The sequence below is a fragment of the Castor canadensis genome, chromosome 12, assembly GCF_047511655.1.
Source record: "Castor canadensis chromosome 12, mCasCan1.hap1v2, whole genome shotgun sequence".
In the NCBI taxonomy this organism is placed as follows: domain Eukaryota; kingdom Metazoa; phylum Chordata; class Mammalia; order Rodentia; family Castoridae; genus Castor; species Castor canadensis.
In genome coordinates this window covers 109,820,218-109,843,411 of record NC_133397.1, presented here as the reverse complement: position 1 = coordinate 109,843,411, position 23,194 = coordinate 109,820,218, and the positions used below count along the sequence as shown (strand labels likewise).

Genomic DNA, 23,194 nt, shown 5'->3' with positions numbered 1-23,194 from the left:
TACTTATTTCCCAAGACTATAGCTCCCTTCCAGATTGATTTCTGCATTGGATGCCTTCTAAGTTCTGGTTTTTCTTCTGCATAGAAAATAAACCATGTATTTCATTCATCTGCTAGGCTACTAAGTGCTAGCCATTTATTCTAAATGCTGGAATAAAGCAGTGAACAAAACAGACAAAGCCCCTGTCCTTATGGACTTCACCTTCTGACTGGAGTCATAACGAGCCAATGGAAGTGAATAACATATGTAGAGTGATGGTGTAAAGAGAAAAATGAAGCAGAGGAGGAGGTAGTTAAGAAGTAGAGATGATCAAAGTGTGTAATTTTAGATAGAGTGACTTGAAACAAATGAGTAAGCTCAGCATGTATGGAGAAGAGTATTCCCAACAGAGGGTCCTGTAAGTACCAATGCCCTGAAATGGGAGAATGCCTGGAATGTTCAGACAGCAACAAAGAAACCGGTGTGGTTGGGACGGAAGCCAATAGGATACAGTAGTAGCCAATGAGATCAGTCAGACAGTGATGGGGAGGGACAGAATGTATATTAGCTAGGAGCTTGCAGGTCCTTATAAGTATTTTGATTTTTATTTTGAGATGAGGCACCATGATAGCACTTTGAGAAGAAGAGTAACATGCAACAGGCAGTAGGAGGACATAGGCATGAACAAGAGGTATCGGCAGGAAGTTATTGAGTGTAAAAGGAAGGAAATAACCTACCATGTGAGTCACTACTGATAGTTCAAGTAAGAAAGGACCAGGCATGTGGTTCATAACTGTAATCCCAGCTCCTTGGGAGGTGGAGATAGGAGAATCATGGCTTAAGGCTAGCCTAGGCGAAAAAAGTTAGTACAACCCTGTCTCAAAAAAAACAAATCAGGCATGGTGGTACACAGCTGTGATACCAGGTACTCAGGAGGCAGAGGTAGGAGGATCTAAGCTCCAGGCCAGTCCTAGACAAAAGCACAAGACCCTATCTAAATAACTAAAGCAAAAAAGCTGGGGTGTGGCTCAAGTGGTAGATCACTTTGCCTACCAAGCACCAAGTCCTGATTTCAATCCCTAGTATCACCAAGAAAAAAAAATGTGAACTGAGAATGGATCATTGAATTTAGCAATATGGAAATTATTGATGACTTTGGTGAGAGCAGTTTTACTAATAGAAGTTCAAAAGCCTAAATAGGTGAGATCCAGAGAGAAATGGAGGAGTAGAAGTAGAGGTAGCAGTCACAAAGTGGTTTGGTGTATAGAGGAGAAAAATGGAACGGTTGCCAGAGAACTGTTTATTTTCTTTTTAAAGAATGGAGAAATGCCATGTTTTTATGTGGATGGATATGATCTCATACATAGGTGGTACAGGAAGAATAGGAGAACTGCTGTAGGCAAGATGGGGTATTAATTATAATTGGAGGTCAGACATTCTTCAGCGTTTACAGGGAGTGGTGGAGTAAATGGGCCCAATTGCTGTGTAGATGGGAAGGTGGGGGGTTGTGGAAGTTCTCTTCTGCTTGCTTCTGTATTCTCACTGAAATGGGAAATGAGGTCAGCACAGATTAAGGATAAGGGGAACGAAGTGAATAGTCCTCCCTTATCTGCAGTGTCACTTTCTATGGTTTTAGTTACCCCCAGCCAATTGTGAAAATATAACTGTGTGCTAAGATATTTTGAGACAGCAAGGGAGAGACAACATCTGTGGAACTTCTGTTACAGAATATATTTTAGTTTTTGCTGTTAATCTCTCACTGTGCCTAGTTTATAAATTAAACTTATCATAGGTATGTATCTATAGGAAAAAACAGAACTGTGTATGTAGGGTTCAGTACTATCCATGCTTTCAGACATCCATGGGGTGTGGGGGGGGAGGGGTCTTAGAAGATGGTTCCATGGAGAAGGGGGACTACTGTAGATGATTTAAGGAAAAGGAAGGTATGAGATAGTTACAGAGGAGTATCAGAGTGAATGGACTAAAGTGTGCTGTGATTGTCGTGTATCATTAAATGCCCACTGAGGTTGGAGATCTTGAATTTAGAGTGAGTTAGTTGGCTTTGCCTGTGGTCAGCTCTGTGTTGGCCTAGAGACCATGGAGTAGCAACTCTGATGATGTTAGTTAGGGACATAGGTATCAGGAGTATTTACAGTAAGTGATTATAGTGGTTGATCATGGAATTTAAATTGGGCAAGAGGGACATGGAGACATGGGTAAAGGTTGAAGAACAGTGAAAGACAGTGAGTAGGAAGATGAGTGAATTGTGTGACTGGGTTGAATAAAAGATGGTTGGAGTCGAAGTACTGTAGGGAATGATAGCTGATGATTTCAAAGGCCTTTTCTTAAACACTCATTCAGAGGTATGGCCTGAAGTTGTGACATTGATGTTATGTATCATCTTTTAAATTCTAGAAACAAGTTTAAGTGCATGAACTGTGGGCTCCCTAGAGAGTAACCAAATTTTACTATGGGAGGATTGTCTAAATTACAGATTTTGGGACTCTGAAAAGATTTTAATATTACCAGAGAATTATGTTTAACAATAGGAAGTCTACTGAGTATATTTATTTTTTAAATAAATATTATCTAAAGGCCTGTATTACAAGTGTATGAAGCAGCTTAGTCTAGCAGTGAAGAGCATGGACCACTTAGGTTTTATCCTGGCTTTACTATTGAATGGCTATGTAACCTTGACTAAGTTAACTTAACCTCTCTGTGGCTTAGTTTTCTCAATCTGTAAAAGGAGGACGGTAATAGTAGGGTTGCTGTGAGGATTATGAGTTAATATATGTTAAGCACTTAAGATAGAATAGAGTCTGACATGCAAGGACTGTATGAGGGCTGCTGTGCCTCTGTGCATAGGATTGGTACTGAAAGGTTCCAGTCGTGCTGTTTGCTGCTTCCACACTGGCATCAGAGGTGCTGCACAGGATTAATAGCAAACAGAAAATGAAAAGCATTGATGATGTTTACATTTTATTTCAAAATTAATAGAAGAATGTAGACAGAATTACAAGTACATTTTCAGTATGCATTATATGCATACTGAAAGTAGAGATTATATGCATACATGTGCATTTGGCCTTTTGTTAGAGATGAAGGCATTGTTTAAATGCAAGCACACCTTTACCTGGTCTTCATGCTATTCTGTTTTGAACAATGGCAGAAAACAGAGAGAGGCATTCTGAGTCGTCTGACTGGATGAAGACGGTTCCAAGTTACAACCAAACAAGTAGCTCCATGGACTTCAGAAATTACATGATGAGAGACGAGAATCTGGAGCCACTGCCAAAGAACTGGGAAATGGCCTACACTGACACAGGAATGATCTATTTCATTGAGTAAGCAGACATCCGCATCCCTCTGACGGGCACGTCAGTGTGGGATTGCCTCAAACAGTTTTAACCTCATTCTGGATGTGTGCCTATTTCACAAGACCTTCATTTCTTTTTCTTTCTTTAAAAATACTTTTCATAAAGAACAGTTGACTCTTAATCTGATTCTTTCTCTGAATGGCATTTCATTTTTATGTGACTTGGATAAAGGAATAGTATATTTGGACTCTAGTTTTATAAAGCAAGAAGATTTAAAATAGATTCATCATGTCAAAAAATGAAAGGAATAAATGCTTTTTTAAAATTTTTCAACTTTTAGGTAGATTGTCCAGCTTAATGAGCATTTCAAGAATTATCATGGGGGAGGTGCATATTATTATCTGAGCTAAGTATTTTTAGTCCAAGTTTGGGTTTGATGTATTCCAACAATATAGTTAAATAACACGGAAAGAAAATATCACTGATCCTCTGCGTAATTGGTACAACAGAAGACATAAAAAATAAACTATTTTTATGGAAAAACACCACAAATAAAATATTCCCAGAGACACTGAATACCACATGATTACATTAACCTGAAATTGAATATTTTTGTACCAGAGAATAATAATATGCAAATAATTTGTTCAAAGTTTCATTATTAAGAATTTTTATATTTTCATACAGCTGTAATTCTCATCTTTAAAGCAGTTTGTTCAGAGGTACATATTGATGTAGTGAAAATATAGAATATAACAAGTAGCAGTAAAAATGTTGAGGGCTGGGCATTAAACTCAAAGGACATATGCTCAGAAGTTAATTAAGGGTGGGGGATTTGAATCTGTTTCCTCAAATGGTCACAGTTCACGTCCTTCCCATAGATTGAATATCTAGCTATACCAACTAGGATTCTAGTATTTAAAAGATATCAATTTTGAATACATGGTACTCTTTTTACTATATACAGTATATTCTCATGTGTATACTTACATGAGCATTAATGACCAGAATTACACAAAACAACACAACCAGGTACGCTCTTCTCTATGAACAACTTGAAGGATTTTCAAGTATAATTTAGAGATAAATTAGAACTAAACCCTGAAGTAAAATACATAGTCACTTGAAGTGGCTTACATATCTTTAAACAACAGATTATGAAACATTAACTCTGATAATACTTCACCCTGCACATACACAGATAAGTTAGTAAATTACGAGGGCAGTTTATAAAAGAAATGTCTTTATAGATAAATTAATTATTTAGATGTATTAAAGACATAAGACTTGAAACATAAAACTCCTAGAAGAAAACATATGGGAAAGGCTTTCATGACACTGAATTTAGCAAGGACATCTGGATATGACACTAAAAGCACAGGCTACAAAAGCAAAAATAGACAAATGAAACCACATGAAACTTAAAAACTTCTGCACAGCAAAGGAAGTCATCAACAGTGTGAAAAGGCAACCTACAGAGTAGGAGAAAATTTTTGCAAACCATATCTTGGGCAAGGTGTGTTAACATCTAAAATGCAGTTGAATATTACTGCTAGATAAAGCTTTTTTGTTTGCTATGCTAATTCACTAACAGGTGTTCGTTGCTGCTGTTAAAATATGTAACTATAAGAAAAGAATATTAATGTAAGTCAATAATCTTTAGTCATTACATTTTCAAAATAGCCCCAATGGGCATTCCTTTACCTTGGCTAATAGTGGGTAAAATCCTAGCAGATTGCCTATGCCTGCTAATTTACCAATAAAATTTTTGAGTTTGGTTTAGCAAGATACTTCCATGGGGTTTTTTGTTATTGTTTTGTTTTTTCTGATGGTCTGTGTTCCCCAAGGCATCCTTGAGTTCTGATTGCTTTCATTTTGCTAAAACTGATTTAACTGGTTTATCTTCTGGGAGAGAATGGATAGCATAGACTTTGTTGTAGAAGCATTCGATTTTTCCTATATAGATTGCGCACTTTACAGCCTGCAGTAAAAAGTGTTTCCACCACGGTCTGCTAACTGGTATCCTACTAGCAATGGCTGCCTAGCTCTGTAAGTCACTCAGGGAGTAGAGAAAGTATGGAAGATGATTTATTCGCTGAAGCCATTGGCTTTTATTTCCTAAGATTGGACAGGGTCTCTCCCGTGTGAGTTTATGTCATGTTAAAGATATCTAGGAAAGATAACTTGTTCACATTAATTGTTTTTCTCATCGTACTTCAATAATAACCTTAATTTACATTTTGCTGCCTTCCAATATATTTTCTTCTGTAACTTTTTTCTTCGATAATATCCTTGTATTTCAGAGACTTAAACTAGCATTGTCTGTCTAGTTTGAACTGTGATAGACTCATTTCACACAGCATGGTGACCTGCCCTGAAGCTGACTCATTGCGGCCTATAATGAAATGAAACACCCTGCTCTCTGAAAGCAGTTGGCCTGCTTCATACAAAGGGCAGTGGCAGAAGCTTACTATTCTACCTTTTTTTTCCCATGTGTTCCATGCTGATGAAAACATAGTTTTGTAGAACGGAATTTAATCATGCCCATAGGTTTTACTTGCATGTTGCCGAAACAGTCACTTACAACTTTTGTTTTTATTTTATCTTAAAGAATCCCTGGAAAGACAGGAGCTCTGTCTGATCATTTGTCTCTGTGTTCTCAGCCCCAGTACAGTACATACATATCATAGATCTCAAGAAATAGAGTATTTTTTGGAAGGGAAGGAGGAAAGAACTTAGGCAGCAGTGTGGCTTTGCTAGCTAGATAATGTGCAGTGTGTGGCCATGTGCCCACCCTTCGAAACATTTTTGACTGCTAAAATAAGTTATTCCACACTTGTCATTTGATCCTGCCTTTAAAGTCTTCGTTCTCAAATTTGTGCCTCTAGCATTACCTTTCCTTTATGGCAGTTTTAAAGTAATAGACTGAGAATAATGGAATTGTTGAATTTAAGGCATACAAATGGAGCCTGTGGGAAATAAATGCTCCAACATCATATACTTTTTAAGTCACTTTTAATTTTTGCTTTTGAAATACTTTTATCCCTCTTTCTGTTCTGTTTCTAATTGAGGGCTTTATTCTACAGCCATAATACCAAAACAACTACCTGGCTGGATCCTCGGCTCTGTAAGAAAGCCAAAGCTCCTGAAGACTGTGAAGATGGAGGTAGATATTCAGAAACCTCTTATACCGTGGTATTCTCTTAATCCTCTCTTGCTCTTCTTGCTTAAATAATGAGTTTTCCAAAACCCTAAATAAGTCATCATGTGCATAGCACAGAAGTGGTAGATGGAGATCTAATCAGCTGACTGTGGTAATTATGTCATTACAGATAACTTCAAGAAATTTTATTTATCTCCTCTATGAGGATTACAATTCTTTTTCTTTAAGAAACTTAATAAAAATAAACTTCCCATTTTTAAACATATGTCCTAAAGACAAACTTTTAGGGCTAGAAGCATAGCTCAAGTGGTAGAGCACCTGCCTAGTAAGCACAAAGCTCTGAGTTGAAACCCTAGTATCACAAAAAAAAAAAAAAAAAGACAAACTTTTAAAATTCTAAATAGATACTGAATAAATTAGGTACATTCCCGACCAGAAGGTGGCTCTGTCATGTCTGTCGAGTCTTCAAAAATATATTTAATTTGGTATGTATTAGGATAGATATGCCAGTATGTGAATATGTATGTGTATATATGGCTATTCCTTGACTAAAGTTAGAGCACCAATAGAAACTCAATGAAAGTCAGTAGTGTACTCCACATGCACAACTTTTACTTTGAGCATTATTATAGTGTTTATCTGTCTAGAACATTGTAGGTTTTATATAATAGTATAGTTTGTAAATAAATACAGAATTTATCCTATCCAAAATTATTTGCTGTGTCCTAGTCTTGAAAATAAGGTACAGTTAAAAAGAATTTCCACATATTTTGTATATTTTGTTCAGGGTGGTTATAATATTAAGTTTTTCTAGGAATAAAAAATGGAATTGTTTAAAATTCTGTTTATAATGATGTTAAAAAATTAGACTCCTTGGAATAAATCTATTGAAAGATGCAAGTCCTCAACACTGAAAACTACAAAACATCATTGAAAGAAATTAATGGCAACCTAAAATAATTGATGAAATGTACTATGTACATGGATTGATTGTCACAATGTATGCTATAAAGATATGATTTATCCATTCTCTGTAAATTGGTATCTAGATTCAGTACAATCAAGAAATTAATGAGCTTATTAACAAGCTTATTCTAAAATAAATATCTAGAGATACAAATGCTGTAGTTAGCCAGACAACATTAAAAAAAAAAGACAAATTTGGAAGATAGGATTTTGAAGACTTGTTATAAAGCTTCAGAAATCAAGATGGTGTGGTACTGGTATAAAGACAGCCAAATGATCATTGTAACAGAATAGAAAGTTCAGAGATAGATGCACACATATCTGGTCAACTTGATTTACAACCAACATGCCAAATCAATTGAGTAAGGAAAGGAAAGTGTCTTTAACAAATGGTGCTGGAACAAGTTGATACTCAGATGGAAAAATAAACCTGGTCAGGGATTGGGGGAGGGCTGGAGGCCTAGCTCAGTGGTATAAAGCTTACCTAGCATGCACAAGCTCCCCAGTACTTTTTTCTTTTGTATGTGGAAAATTAACCATATACAAAAGTTAATTTCAGATGGATTAAAGCCTAAGCATAAAAACTAGTTCAAGTTTTATGATACAATAAAACTTTTAGAAGAAAACCCAGGAGAGTGTCTTCGTGACTTTGGGATTGGTAAAAGTTTCTTATACAGATACAAAAAGTATGAATCATAGAAGAAAAAAATTCATATTTTGTACTTCATAAAAAATTTAAATTTATGTTCATCAAAAGACACCATTGAAATGAATAGACCAAGTCACAGATTTTGCAGTGTATCTCTAACAAAGGAAATAGTTCAGAATCTATAAAGAACTGTTTTACAACTCAACAAAAAGACAAACAACCAAATTAAAACTGGGCCAAATATTTATATAGACGCTTTATGAAAGAAAATATACAAATGGCCAATAACATATGAAAAGATACGCAAAATCAGTAGTAGGGCAACTTACAAATTAAAACCCTGAAATGCCACTTTACAGCCACTAGAATGGGCACAATTTAAAACAGATGGTAACTAATACTGATGAGGATGGAGGGAACAGAAATCCTCACACATTGCTTCCCAGAATACAAAATGGTGCAACTGCTTTGGAATACAGTTTGGTAAGACTTCAGTTGTCTGTTTGTGGTGCTGGGGATTGAACCCAGCACCTTACCCAGGCTAGGCAAGCACTCTCCTTCTGAGCTACTTCCCCAGCCCTTTTTCTCCCCCACTTTGGCTGTACCAGGGATTGAACTCAAAGCTTTACACTTGCCAGGGAAGTGTACTATCATTTGAGCCATGCCCCCAACACTTTTTTTTAATATACTGGTTATTTTTGTGATAGGGTGTCCTCCTTATGCCCAGGCCAACCTATACCATGATATTCCTGTCTATGCTTTCCCACATAGCTGGAGCGACAGGCGTGTATCACTGTGCCCAGCCATTGATTGAGATCGTATGCTACAAACTTTTTGCCAGAGTTAGCCTGGAACCATGATCCTCCCAATCTCCACCTTTCAAGTAGCTAGGATTACAGGTGCCTGACTGCACTTAGTTTTTGAGACAGGGTCTCACTGTATAGCTCAAGCTGCCCTTGAACTCTCTACATAGCCCAGACTGGTCTTAAATTCACAATCCTCCCATCTGCCTCCTGAATGCTAGATCACAGGTGTGGGCCACTGTACCTGGCTCATTTTGGCAGTTTCTTAAAAAGTTAATACAAATTTATCACATAATCTACTAAGTCCCTGGGGATCTACCCAAAAGAAATGGAAACATACATCCACATGAAGACTTGTATACAGATATTCATAGCAGCACTATTCATAATACCCTCGAAGTAGCTACTGAATAGATAAATGTGATGTGACTCTACAAAGAACTATTACTCAGCAATAAAAATGACTGAATGCTATATGTGAATCTCAAGTACGTTATACCAAGTGAAAGTAGCTAGACACAAAAGACCAGCTTGTATGACTCCATTTATATGAAATACGAAGAACAGACAAATCTGTGGAAGCAGAAAACAGGTTAGTGTTTACCTAGGGCTGACGATGGGAATGGAAGTTAACTGTAAATAGTATGAGATAATAATATTCCAAAGCTGGATTATGGTGATGATTGCAAACACAATAAATTATTAAAAATCATTGAATTGTATACTATCGCAGATGGATTTTATAATCTGTAAACTTTCAGTCAATAAAGTTGTTTTTAAAAAACTAGCTAGCATTTGTTGCCCTTAATGCAGAGAAACTAAAGCAGATACCTTAAAGCAACTGAGGCCAATAGGAAAAGGGGACCAGGAACTAGAGAAAAGGTTAGATCAAAAAGAATTAACCTAGAAGGTAACACCCACGCACAGGAAATCAATGTGAGTCAATGCCCTGTATAGCTATCCTTATCTCAACCAGCAAAACCCCTTGTTCCTTCCTATTATTGCTTATACTCTCTCTACAACAAAATTAGAGATAAGGGCAAAATAGTTTCTGCTGGGTATTGAGGGGGGGGAGCGGGAGGGGGTGGAGTGGGTGGTAAGGGAGGGGGTGGGGGCAGGGGGGAGAAATGAACCAAGCCTTGTATGCACATATGAATAATAAAAGAAAAATGAAAAGAAAAAAAAAGTTGTTTTTAAACAACTAGCAGTATAGCTCAGTGGTAGAATGCTCGCCTAGGTTATGGAGGCCCTGGTTCCAGCACTAGCACTAACAAAAACAAAGGACTTGGGTACATCACAAAAGAAGATAAAAGAATAGTCAATAAAAACATGAAAAGGTGCTTATTTATCATTCATCGTCACTGCAGTGAGATGCCCTCCACACCCCCTGAGAGGACTGAAGTCAAATGCACTGGCAGTACCAAAGGGGGTGCTATTTTATGGCAACTAGAGCTTTATTGTTGGGAGGGTGTAAACTTATGTGAACATTTTAGAGGCCTTTGGCAGTTTCTTCTGAGGTACTGTCTCAAGAGAAATGAAAACATATATCCCCAAAACACTTTATAAGGAAAGAATGATTGTGGCCACCTTAGTCTTAACAGCTCAAACCTGGAACATGCCAAGTATTCATCCACAAGAGAATGGGTAAACAGTGTGTGCAGTGGAATACTGCTGCTCAGTAAAAACAAAGAACCGTGGATGATGCTCAGGAACAGGCAAGAATCCCAGATACCAAAGAATAACAACTCACTTAAACATTAGTCAAACCCGAGATTCAGGGTTTTCTTATTCAGAAAATAAGAGGACAGAAGGCAAGAGGGGTGAATTGAAATAGTTCTCTGGAATGACGGATATTTCCTACCTCTTGTTTGTGGTGGCAGTTACACAGGCAATGCAATTGTCAGAACCCATTTTATATAATTGAGCAAGCAGTTAAGCTGATTCTTCATCATTGGAAGAGCACTTAAGAGCTGTACATTTTATTCTATGTAAATATGCCTCAAGAAACTATTTTAACATTATTGTTTGTGCCCTGCCTCTTTTGTCTATAGGGCTTTTTTAAGAGCAAGTTCCTTCTGACAGGAAATTCAGCTATTAAGGCAAACTAGAATATGCAGTACTATGAAGTTTGACTTCTAGATTGTGCATCTGGTGTTAGTCTTGTGGGACATAGGTGTTCTGCTGCTCTCCATTCCTTTTTCTGCTCCCTAATTATTTCAGTTCAATTCTCTGCCTTTTCCTGATTTCTTTTGTAGAAGATATTTATTCTCAGAGCTTTAACTCACCAATTGGCTGAGGCTGGCCCACTTATCAAAATCTCTAGTGTTGTCCTAAGTTCTGAATTATACCTCTATATTTCCTATGGCTTTTGAGCCTTTGTTTTTTATTGTCTTGTTATACTTCAAATAGACATATTTAAAACTAAATTTGACATCTTTCTCCTGACACCACCTTTGGCCCTCTTTCTGCTGTAGATAGCATCCTAATAACTGGGCCCAAATTCTTGTAAGCATGTTTGCTTCTTCCTCTCTTCTTGCTCTGTTCCCTATATAGTTCTCAAGCCCTGTTGGGTTTTCCTTTCCTATTTTGGCCAATATATTGTAAAAAATTTCTAACATATTGAAAAACAAAGAGTTTTGCAATAAAGATAAACTGAGATATTACAACTTACGCTTTGCTTTTGTTTTATGGTACTGGGGATCAAACCCAAGGCCTCACCCATGCTAAACAAGTGCTCCACCATGGAGCTGTATGTGCTTTTTCACAGAGCTGTCTGTCCACCTGTCCTCTCTCAATCAATGCTTTTTCTTTTATATCTTCTTCTCCATTCTTCTACTAACCACACACTTGGATTTTTCTTTGTCTTTGTTATTGAAAAAATATGAGCTAAGCTTCACTACCAGATAAGGCACTTTTTTTTTTGCCTTTGGAAAGAAAGTGAGGAGTCACAGAGAGACTAGAAGTGTTTCTCCCAGTATTTCTCCTCTATGGAGTTTGAGGAATTAGGATGAGCAAGTTCCCTAGTGCTCTTTACATTTAAAGGGACCAGATGTCTTGGTTGGCCCAGGACTAACCCAGTTTATTCCTTTTGTCCCAGCATAATTAGTAATAGTGTCCCCTTGTAACCTCAAAAGTGGACAATGCATGATATGGTTCTCTTACATTTTTCTTAAGGTAGGACAAGAAAAATTACATTCAGTATTTTAGGAATATTCAAACTCCTTTAATATAAAGACTGCTTTCCCATCCCCACTGGGTATACCTTCTAACATTACCTGTACTTCATCTGATGGGAGGCCCACAACTGGAACCATGAGCCTCTCTGTTTCATGCTTAGCCAGACTTTACCACTTTCTCTGTGCACTTTGTCTCCCTTGACAGGAAAAAAATAATCCACAATAGACTACTTTTAGGATAGACAGTGTTTGACTCCCCTTGATACTCACCGTAGGGCTTTGCATAGAGAGGATGCTGAAAAAAGATAATAATAATAATTTTAATGTTGGAGTTCTAAAATATTGTTGGCTTCCTGAGCATTTAAGATCTTCTAGGAAGCCCTTACAAGTTTCTAAAACTTGCCCTTTCCTTCCCTGTCTTCTGACATTCAGAGCCCAGCCGTGTCTTTACACCATATTTGATGATTTAATTGATGTACATATTTATTTTCCATTCAAACAAAATAATTAGTGTTTTGGTTTAAGTAGTTATTGTAAAAATACAGCATCAAGAATCCATTCTACTCTCAACCCACCCCTTCTCTCTTATGAAAGAAAGATTACATTTTTACTAAAGGCAGCTTATAATCGTATTGAATGTTGAATTCATTTTGGAGCTTAGAAATTGATAAATGAAAATTACCAACTGAATTGAGCTCCAGTTTAAGGTAACAATTGTAATTCATACATTTAAATAAGAAAAATCCTATTTTGGGAAGAGAAAAGAAAAGGGATAAATTCATGGGCATTAGAACCAGCCAGCTGCTTGATGTGCCAAAAATAATTTTGCCTTTTGAAACAACTTTTAGGGGGAATGCTTCTGCTCCTGACACAGGAAAAGATATTCGAGTAGGTCTTTTGTCTCTCAAAAATGAACAAGTACATTTCTCTTACCGTTAAGTTAAGTTTCCCTATAGTTCTTACACTAACTTTTTCCACAATCAAGTGTTTTGGGGTTTTTTTTGTTTGTTTGTTTTTGTTTTTGTTTTGCAGCACTGGAGCTCCAACTAAGGGCCTCACACTTGCTAATCAGACACTCTTACCACTTGAGCCATTCTTCCAGCCTTCCACACCAAGTTTTTAAAAAGTCTTCTCTGGTAATAAAGACACTACCTGTTCTTTTACTCTTCAGTGACTGCAGCATTCTGAGTTTTGTTCCCTACCTTTTCAGTGAAGCTGCTTTTAAAGTTACAATGATCAGATAGTCTAACCTTTGTAGCCCTTCCCACTAGGTTTATTACAGAGCATTTGTTAGTGTTGATCATGTCTGTCTTAGACAACTTCTCCTGACTATTCTTACTTTCTTATCTGCTCTTCTTCTTGCTCTATTCACAATGCAGGTAATCTCCTCCACTGCCAAGGGCTTTAGCCACAATGTCTCCCAAATCTTTATCTTCCTGTATTTCTCTTGTTGCCATGAGCTTGTTAGATATCTCTACTAAGATATCCTAGGAACTTGCAGATGGAGCACCTTTCCCTTCTGCCATCAACAAATGGACTCCTTCCAGTTGCTGGACTCGAAACTAATTACCATCCTCAGCTTCCTCCTTACCATCTCCTTTTTGTGGCAGTTAAACTACCAAGTTCTACCAACTCTAGCTTTAAAAATACCTGCCATTTCTTGAGTGCCCATTGGCACTAGCCACTTTCTGTGTCTCCTCTGTCTCTTAAATTCCTCTAAGTCCTAATCAATTCATATTTTCAAGTCCCATAGCCATTTTCACATTTTGATAGATATTTGATAATGGATCATTTTTATGATTAGAAGAGCTAGAAACCTAGGATCATCTTGGTCTTCTCCCCAGTCAATCCCCTTTCCTTACTCAGTCCCCACAGTCATCCTTAAGTCCTTTTACTTTTATTTCTGCTGTCCATTCCTTTCACCATTCCCACTACCACTTTCTTAGTTCTAGCCTTCATAATTTCTAATTTCCATCTAGTCTATTAATGTTTTTATTTGCTTTTATTCTCACTCTACTTATTCTGTTTTTTCCTTTATTACTGTTGCCCATAGTCTTTTTCAAATATAAATTTTATAATGTCACAGTCCTGCTTAGTTCCATCATCATTAAAATAAGGATCAAATGATCATATTCCTTAACATGGCACTCTAGGATTATTTGAGATTTTGGTGCTTGCCTATATAAGACTCATCTCTCTTTGCATACAATTTGCACTGTAGTCTAGCAAATTATTTGTAATTACTGAAATTGCTGGGCATTCTTAACACCTCAGTGCCTTTTGCTCTCTCTGGAATGACCTCAGTCACGCTAATACCAATGTCCTTTAGGATCCTTCAGACATCACCATCTTTTGAAGTCTTTCCTGACAGTTGCCCTTACTAGATGTTGGTGCCATTCCTCCTTACTCCCTCTAAAGCTTCTTTACCTTCACCTTGCCATTTATCTCTTCTGTCTTCTTGTATAGACCATAAACGCCTTGAGGTCAAGAACTGTGTTATATTCCTAATTTTATTTCTGTATAAGGAAGGAGAGAAAAGGAAGCCAATGAAGGAAAGAAGAGGAAAAAGGAAAAAGGAAGGAAATGAATGGATGAATAGATAGTATAAAAAATTGCTAGGTATTTTAGTCTTTCCTTTATTACCTTCATTTTAAAAGGGCAAATAATAAACCACCTCTTTCTCTGTATTAATCTACCATGCAAAAAAACTTCTGATGATACCAATGGTAAGATTTAAGATTGCTAAAAGTGACTCTGAAGATAAATTTGTTTGCTCTCCTAAAGAAAGGATATACTTAATGTGTTAGTTGCTAATTGCTGTAAGTGCTAACTAAAGCACTAGATCACCTTCCAAGTTAATGCTGAAACATATTCATGTTGATCTTTTTATTCTTATTAACTATTAATGCATCTTTTTTAGTGAATGCTGCAATTTTTCAAATATTCAGTGGACTGTTTCAGCTGTCTCTAGAGTCCCTCACTTTTCCAGCTTTCATTAAAGACAAAGATAAATTCAACTGTACTCATCCTTCCTCAGCACCATTCAGTTCCCATGCTAGTTCAAAAATAATTTCTAGTAAAGAAAAAATCTCTTTTATGGAAGATCGATAATGATAATGCTTTGATAATATTGTTACTGTGCATTTTTATAGATGTAATCCAAAAACCGTCCTTATCTATGTAATAGTTAGTTGGTCATAAAATATTACACCTTTTTAATTAATGACCATTTACTTCAGAGCTTCAGAGGATCAGTTAACCCAAATGTATCTCAGTACTTCTTAATTTTTCTTCCATGTTCACATACTTCAATTATTTGAATACTTCCTCTAGTCTTGTCTTTTCCATTTCAAACATTTCAACCATCCCCTTCAAAGAAAAACTACCACCACAGCAACAACAAAAAAATCACCAAATCTTTAAACCACCATCCAGTTTATGTAAAAAAAAAAAAAATATGTGCTGGAAGAAAGGAATATGGATAACTCACAGTTTTTCAAGATGCTAGTCATCTGTTCTGGTTTTTTTTTTTTTTTGGCCTTTTCAAAATTGTTTTTGTACTGGGATATACTGTGATGTTTACAAAAGTTCCTACACTATATCATAGCTGATTTCACCCCCTCTGTCGTTCTTTATCTCTTTATCTCTCCTCTTATCATTCCTGGAATAATTTCAACAGGTTAAACATCTGTTCTTTTCTTTCATTTCATTCTGAATACAAAATAATCATTTGTATTTTAGCAAAACAGATTGTATATAGCTTGTCAATTTCATTATAGTAAAATTTTTGTTTGTAAAGTTGGCATGTCATAACTGATGCTCAATGATATAGAATTAATAACTTTTCATATATTCTAAGCCTGTGTGTTACCTGGCATATTTCATTCATGTGTGTAGCAGAAACATTCTAAAAGAATTGAAAATAAAAGTGTAAAGCATTACAGTGCACAACCGTGGGTTTTTTTGTAAATTCCTTCTTGTTCAACTCATATATAACAGATAGCACTACAACCACCTGCTGGAAACATTCCTCCCAGTTTGACCCATGTCTGACTATTAATTTGGTTTTTCTGAAACCTTAACTTTCAAGGAATGCAAGGTGGGAGGGAAAAGATTGTTTCTTGATAGAGTCAGTTTATGTTGGAAAGGCCAGAATTTTTTATAACTGTCAGAAATTCAACTCCCTTCAGTTTTTCTCATTATATTTTATTAGTCAACTACTTAGACTAAACAGTGCATAATAATGCTATGTGAGATGTTTGTTACAGGTTACACAAGGTATCCTGGTAATTAAATCAGTGTTCTTTGAGGCACTCAACTCAAGTTCATGCAAGGGCGAACAGGTACTTTGTGAGGTTTTGAACAGACCCAGATTGCCCTCTTGAAGTGGCTTGCTTTCCTTCCAGAAGTGTAAGAACAGAAATGATTGTATGTAATAGTGAAAATTTAACAGGAAGCTGCTTCTTATGTAAGTGTGTATCATGTCAACTTTATCAAACCTCTTCAATAAAAGAAATATTATATAGTGTTTTTAAAATAATAATTAGTGTGTTTTGCATATTGTGATTCATATAAACATGTTTTAGTTTAATACGAGCTTTTGTTCCAGGATTCCGATCACCTGCTGAGCTACACCCTGGCAAAGGAAGGAAGCTACACTCCTACTTAAACTGTATTTGTCTTTGAAAGTGAGCCCTCAGCTATCTGATTCCCAAGTATTAGTACACAAAATACCCAGATTGTTTGCTCACTGGTGAACTCCTTTCTGTCGGTTTTGAATCTGGCACTTCATTTAATTTTCTTTATTTACAGAGCTTCCTTATGGCTGGGAGAAAATAGAAGACCCTCAGTATGGGACATACTATGTTGAGTAAGTTTGCTTCCTCAGTTAATAATCTCCCAAATGTTTTCCTTTTTAGCCAACAGCTTTACAAATGGCAGTGTGGCCGTGTGTGCTTCTGTGATCCAGCTTCTGTGACCCCTAGTTTTTCCACTAGGGCACTTACCTGCACTGACTCTGAGCTTCCTAGAAACTGGCATTGAATTTCTAAATAGAGTTCAAGCATAGTGTGGTAGTACACGCCTATAGTCTTGAGTCCAGAAGTCTAAGACCTGGGTAACATAACAAAACCCTGTCTCATTAAAAAAAAGAGAAAGAAGAATACGATGAAAGAGGGAAAAGAAAAGGGAAGAAAGAAAGGGGAGTAAGAAAGAGAAGTTGTGTGGAAGACTAATGATAAGAGAACAACTTTTAGGAGATGACGCACTGTGAAATGAGGTCACTGAGTAAATGAATTTAAGGTTGCTTCCGACACCACCAGCTATGCTTCTGTAGTAATTCAAGGGCCTTATGCATAACTATCCAAGGTTTCAAATTATGTGATTAAAGGTATATGCTCTTTTAAGGAGCTAGTCAAAGAAAATTTAGGATTCTTTTGGGGGTGCATGTTGCTTCCATGCAGCTGTTATAGTTACATTTAAATATAAATACATGACAGAGAAGAGCACCAAACACCTGCTGCTAGCCAGAGAAATAAGACCACTATTAACATCTGAGTTTTCTTTCTCTAATTGCTACACCATTACAGTCACTGTTATGGAACTCCTTCTTTCCAGATGCTTCAGATAGGATTGTGACCTCAGGTGTCTCCTACCAGACAAATAATTATATCTGAAACGTTACTGATTTCCTGGAGGTTCAGTCTGAACCCATTGCCTCCATAGGGAAAGCAAGATGTTATTACCTGGAAAAATAGCAAGCACAAGAATCTTTAGTGTTATGATTGCTTATTAATTTTTCAATACTTGTTTATGATTGCTTGTTATTTTTTCAATACTTGTTGGCATAAGCCCATGCCATTTCCTGGTAATTATCCCTAAAGTAAGAGTCTCTGGCTCCTCTTGTGGTCTTTAATTGGTAGATTGTTACTGAGTTGCAGATACTTGGAATGACTTCTTTTTTTTTTCTTTTATTCATATGTGCATACAATGTTTGGGTCATTTCTCCCCCCTCCCCCCGGCCCCTCCCTTCCACCTTTTCCCTCTCCCCTCCTACCCGCCTCGCTACCAGGCAGAAACTATGTTGCCCTTATCTCTAATTTTGTTGTAGAGAGAGTATAAGCAATAATAGGAAAGAACAAGGGTTTTGCTAGTTGAGATAAGGATAGCTATACAGGGAGTTGACTTGCATTGCTTTCCTGTGCATGTGCGTTACCTTCTAAGTTAATTCTTCTCGAACTAACCTTTTCTCTAGTTCCTGGTATGCTTCTCCTATTGACCTCTGTCGATTTAAAGTATCTGCTTAATTTCTCTGCATTGAGGGCAACAAATGCTATGTAGTTTTTTGGGTATCTTAAAATCAACCATGTATCCAATGGAAACAAGTCAATTAGATTGACCCTTAGGTATACAACTTCCCAATTTCAATGTTTTGCTTCCCTTGAAAGGTTGTGCTAATTTATTTCCACTGTGATATTTAATATGTTGCTGATTCTGATGAAATGTAATGTGAAAAGTGTACAGCACTCTTGTCATTTTTTTCCTAAGGCAGATTTAGTTAAAATAAGGGAAGAAACAACAGTTTTCTAAGTCAAAAGAGTATTTGGAGGCCAACTGGCAAGGTTTTGTGGAATTTTTCCCTCCCCTTGTACTTCAGCCTATTTAAATTCAGTTTCAATCAACTATTATTTGCCATTGAGGCTGCCAACCATTTCTGAGATAATGATTCTCATTATCACCCATTGCAAGTGAATTTGAATACATGGTCAAGAGGTGAAAGTCATTTGCCTGTTATGAATTCTTGAGCTCAATGATCTGCTTTCCATTGAGCAAGGATATGATATTGAAGCAATGTCAGGGCAAATCCTGAAGTGACTTGCTCTGAGTTGTCATGGAGGTGCATGAAACAGCCTGAATTAGCAGCACCAGTGGTGGCAGCGCCATGATTTTGTATGATTGTTCCCAGAACAAGCTCGTTTACAGGAGGATAATTTATTAGATTAAGAAAGAACAGACTGTACTCAAGATGCACATTAGTATGGAGTCGGCTGAGTCCTGAGTGTGGCTTGATTCCCGGATTAGCTGGGCTTTGAGTCTCCCCGCCCAGTAGAAATCTGCAGGAATCCTGCAGATGGGGTTAAAAGCTGCTGCTTGAATGCTGCTCTCAACGCTGTCCTCTCCCATTGTCAGACCAGATGGCCCATGGATTGCTTTTGGCAGGACCAGTGTAGTAGTAACACCAACTGCACAGCAGTTCTTCTTTTGAATATTTATTTTAGAGGATGAAGCTTCCAAAACAGATTATCTATTTTTGAAAAAAAAATTGTTCCAAAATTGAATGGCAGGTTTTTCTCTAAAAATACATACATGTTTAGACATGTTGTCTTGATTGTAGTACATTAAAGGTCTTGCTACACTTAGGTGACAGTCAAAACTTACATCTGGTTTCATATCTCAAATTCTTCATGAATTTGTTGAGATGAATTTTTAAAGCTAGGTGTTAGACACAAAATTGTCATGCAGATGATATTCCTAATTATATAGTAGATGTTTAATTATGCTTATTTGTTTCCCTGGTTTAATTTTTTTGACAATTGCAATATTCTCCTCACTTATGGAGATACTTTCTCACCTCGTGGCTGTTCTGATAATATGTGTATGTAAGTAACTAAATGGCCAGAAGAGTATCTTCACTTTTTTGTTTTGTTTGATTTTGGGGAGTGACATTTTAATCAGATAGTCTGAGGTCACAGATGCAGTCACTCCCTTCACTCCATCTTACTTTTTTGTCAAAGAATTTTCAGAAAGAGCATTATTCTTCTGTGCGCTTTCACTCCTCTCTCACACATTCAGAAGGATATAAATACAAATGACTACTTTTTATGTTCTAATGCCTGTGTGGCAAAGTGAGTCATTCTAGCTGATGATGTAAAAGGAACCAACGTTCTTTCTAAACAGGTTTATTTCTTTTCTTAATGTTAATTTTTAGTTTTCTTTTTCTTAAGAATGTGTACGGTATCTATACCTAATTTTTTTTAAGTGGTGCCTAAGATTTTCATTTTCACAGTGATTTCAACAGTTAACTCCATGGAGAAGGCACTCCTGTAGTATGAGGCAGAAGCATCCCTGAGTGTTCATGAAATCAGAACCCAAAGAATGTCAAGTGGAACTTACCATATTTAGAGTTCTGAAGCAGAGTAGCATATTTGTCCTGGAGTTAATGAGCACTAGGTGCTAAAATGACAGAGAGAGCTAGCATTCCTTACTGTAAGGGTTGTTTGTTTTAGTCCCCACTGCCCTCCCCCCACCATCACCATTAATGTTCACAAGTGACAAAGTAAATATGGGATTTGTATGACTATTTATATGTAGATTTTGTAATATTCAATCCAAGGGCACTCCTATCCTGAAATTTGCTTGAGTTGAAGTTTAATTGTTGGTTCACTACTGTCACCTCTTGTGACAGTCCACTTTAATGAATCTTACTAGAAAACATATCATTTGGCTAAAGTATCTTTGCTCTATGAAAGTGCTAGAATAAGATTCCTGTGGCTTCTGCATTAGACCTAGCCATGGTTTTAATCATCTTTTTGTTTTACAGAAGTTGTGTTCTTAACCAGCTATCACTTGACCAACTTGTTAGAATCTTAGTCTGCATTCCCTGTGTAAAACATACTGTCACCTGTAGTGTCCACTACACTGGTAATCATCTGTCCCTGCTCCCCACCTCACGTTTCTTCTTTTCCTCAGAGTTCGAAGTGCTCCAAGTCCAGTCATGAGTGTTTCCAGTCACAAATGCCAGTTAAACTTATGTTGTGCTTATTTGACTAGTTTAATTATTATATAATTATGAAGAAGTTAAGGTGTGAAAGCGTTGTTTTATAATACAATGTGACTTTTAAAAGTCATTTTCTTAGTTACTACTGATTGGCCTGGGCAAGTCAGTCAAAAAGTAACATGCTGTAGTCATATTGTGAAAGAATTCCATACTCAGATTTCTTCCAAAGTATCCTCATAGCTTGCTTCATTTTAGAGAAACTTGAATTAAAACACTTCTAGTATTAATTGCCTTTAAAAAAAACTTAACTGATCAGTTAGTTACCAGCACCCTGAGAGTATGAAGTAAGAAGGATTCTACTAGCAGGTTGATAGTTGTTGTCATCTGTTGGTGCATTTGTATTCTCATAAGCATCAGCAGCTTTGACTTCTAGGTGTCTTCTGTGGTCCTGCCATGATCTCTGTCAGCTCTTCTGTGTTCTGTGCCCTAAAGATACATGTGACCCTTAGCCTGTGGTGATGGAGTGTATGGTAGTCTACTTACTTAATACGGAACCTTTTCATCTAAACCTGAAAGTCACATTTCTTTGTATTTTACAGCCATCTTAACCAGAAAACCCAGTTTGAAAATCCAGTGGAGGAAGCCAAAAGGAAAAAGCAGTTAGGACAGGCTGAAATTGGGTCTTCAAAACCAGGTAGAACTGTTTTTGATTGAACTTTTCTTCTAAGAATAACCTGTGAAATTTATATGCTGAGTTAATAAAAGTGAACTTTTTATTGCTGGGGCCTTGAAATTCAACAGAGAATGTCTGACTTTTGCCACTGTAAAGGTATGAATAATCTTAATAAGACATCTGGATATTGTGAGGATACTGAGATTTTCCTCATGATTATGTAAAAAGTATGAAATTGTGTGAGTTTGAGGTTTCATTTTGAACACTGGGCTATTTTCTCATGTGTAAGGCCAGGCCCACTATTAGATCTTTAGTTCATTATGAGCTATTCCTGGGTTACTGCTTGAGTCTAATGTCTGTAACCATTCAGGATTCTCCATGCCAAGTTATTTTTCTACACCTTTGACTGTCATGTAAAATTGTAGGTGTTAGTAATATCAGAATCACCTAGGGAACATTTTCAAAATACATGAGTTTCGATGAGTCTGGTCAGATGTTGTTTGAAAAGGCTGGCTAGGGAAGTCTTTTACTATACTCATCACTCCCTATTTCCTTCCCTTCTCCCTGCTGTCATTAGCAGCCAGAGGTCTGTGTGTGTGAGGTCGTATTGTAGAATCCAATAGACACCTAACTTTTGTGGCCCTTGAGAAAAGTAGTTTTTTCATAGAGCTATTCTTTAAGACCATAGACCCCCCATTCTTGTAAATAGTTTGCCAAACATTTTGAGTTTAACTTGTGGGTGGGGGTGTAGGTATGGGTGTGTGGTACTAGGGTTTGAACGTGGGGCCTTGAGCTTGCTAGGCAGGTGTTCTACCATTAGAGCCACAGAGCACTTTCTATATTCCCAGTGCTTTGCTAGTCACTGGATCTTCAAAAATGATTAAGACAGCTCTTACTTTCAAGAGTTCACAGTCCAGTAGAGAAAGTAATCATTGCAGTATGCAGTAAGAAGCACTATTCTAGAAGAGTAGTTAAATGTGCAACAGCTTTTGAATCTCATCTATGTATCCTCAGTAACATCCCTAAAATCTTGGTGCCTCTGATTCCTCACCAAAAAAACAAAAAAGGAATAATAATAGGTACCTTCCTCTTGAGATGGTTAAAGGTATGTAAATTAATGCATATAAAGTGCTTGTAGTGGTATTGGATCAATAAGTGATACCCATCATGGTTATTAATGGAGTTGCACAATAGTCACCTTCATTTGCTTGGGACATGTTCCAGGACCCCCAGTAGATGCCTGAAATCAAGAATAGTACCAAGCCTTATCTATGCTGTGTTTCTGTGTACCTTTAATCAACTTCCACCTTTCACTTAACAGAAGCTCTTTATGGCTTCTCTTTAGCATATCCAAGTCACTAGCATCACTACCTGTGCTTTGGGGCTTTTATTAAATGAAGTTAGTCTTCTTGAATGCAAGCATCATGGTAGAATGAGAGTCAGTCTGATAACTGACAGCAGCTAAGTGACTAACAAGCGGGTTAGTATATACAGTGTAGATATGCTGGACAAGAGAATGATTCACGTCCCACGGGGAATGGAGCAGATGGCACAAGATTTCATCACACAACAGAACAGTGCACAATTAAGAAATTACGAATTATTTCAGGAATTTTCCATTTACTACTTTTGGACTTCAGGTAACTGAAACATCCAAAAGCAAAACTAAATAGAGCTGGGGCTACTATAATG

At 36.9% G+C, this 23,194-nt stretch overlaps 1 protein-coding gene across 3 annotated transcripts in view; it reads left to right on the top strand.

Moving 5' to 3' along the window:
* Magi3 (membrane associated guanylate kinase, WW and PDZ domain containing 3) overlaps positions 1-23,194 on the top strand; it is a 214,301-nt gene that overhangs the window by 138,008 nt on the left and 53,099 nt on the right. For all 3 annotated transcript variants that reach the window (XM_020166348.2, XM_074050717.1, XM_074050718.1), the window contains exons 5-8: positions 3,149-3,323; positions 6,383-6,462; positions 16,866-16,923; positions 21,429-21,523. In XM_020166348.2, coding sequence (XP_020021937.1) covers positions 3,149-3,323; positions 6,383-6,462; positions 16,866-16,923; positions 21,429-21,523 — 408 coding nt within the window. The remainder of the gene's footprint in view (positions 1-3,148; positions 3,324-6,382; positions 6,463-16,865; positions 16,924-21,428; positions 21,524-23,194) is intronic.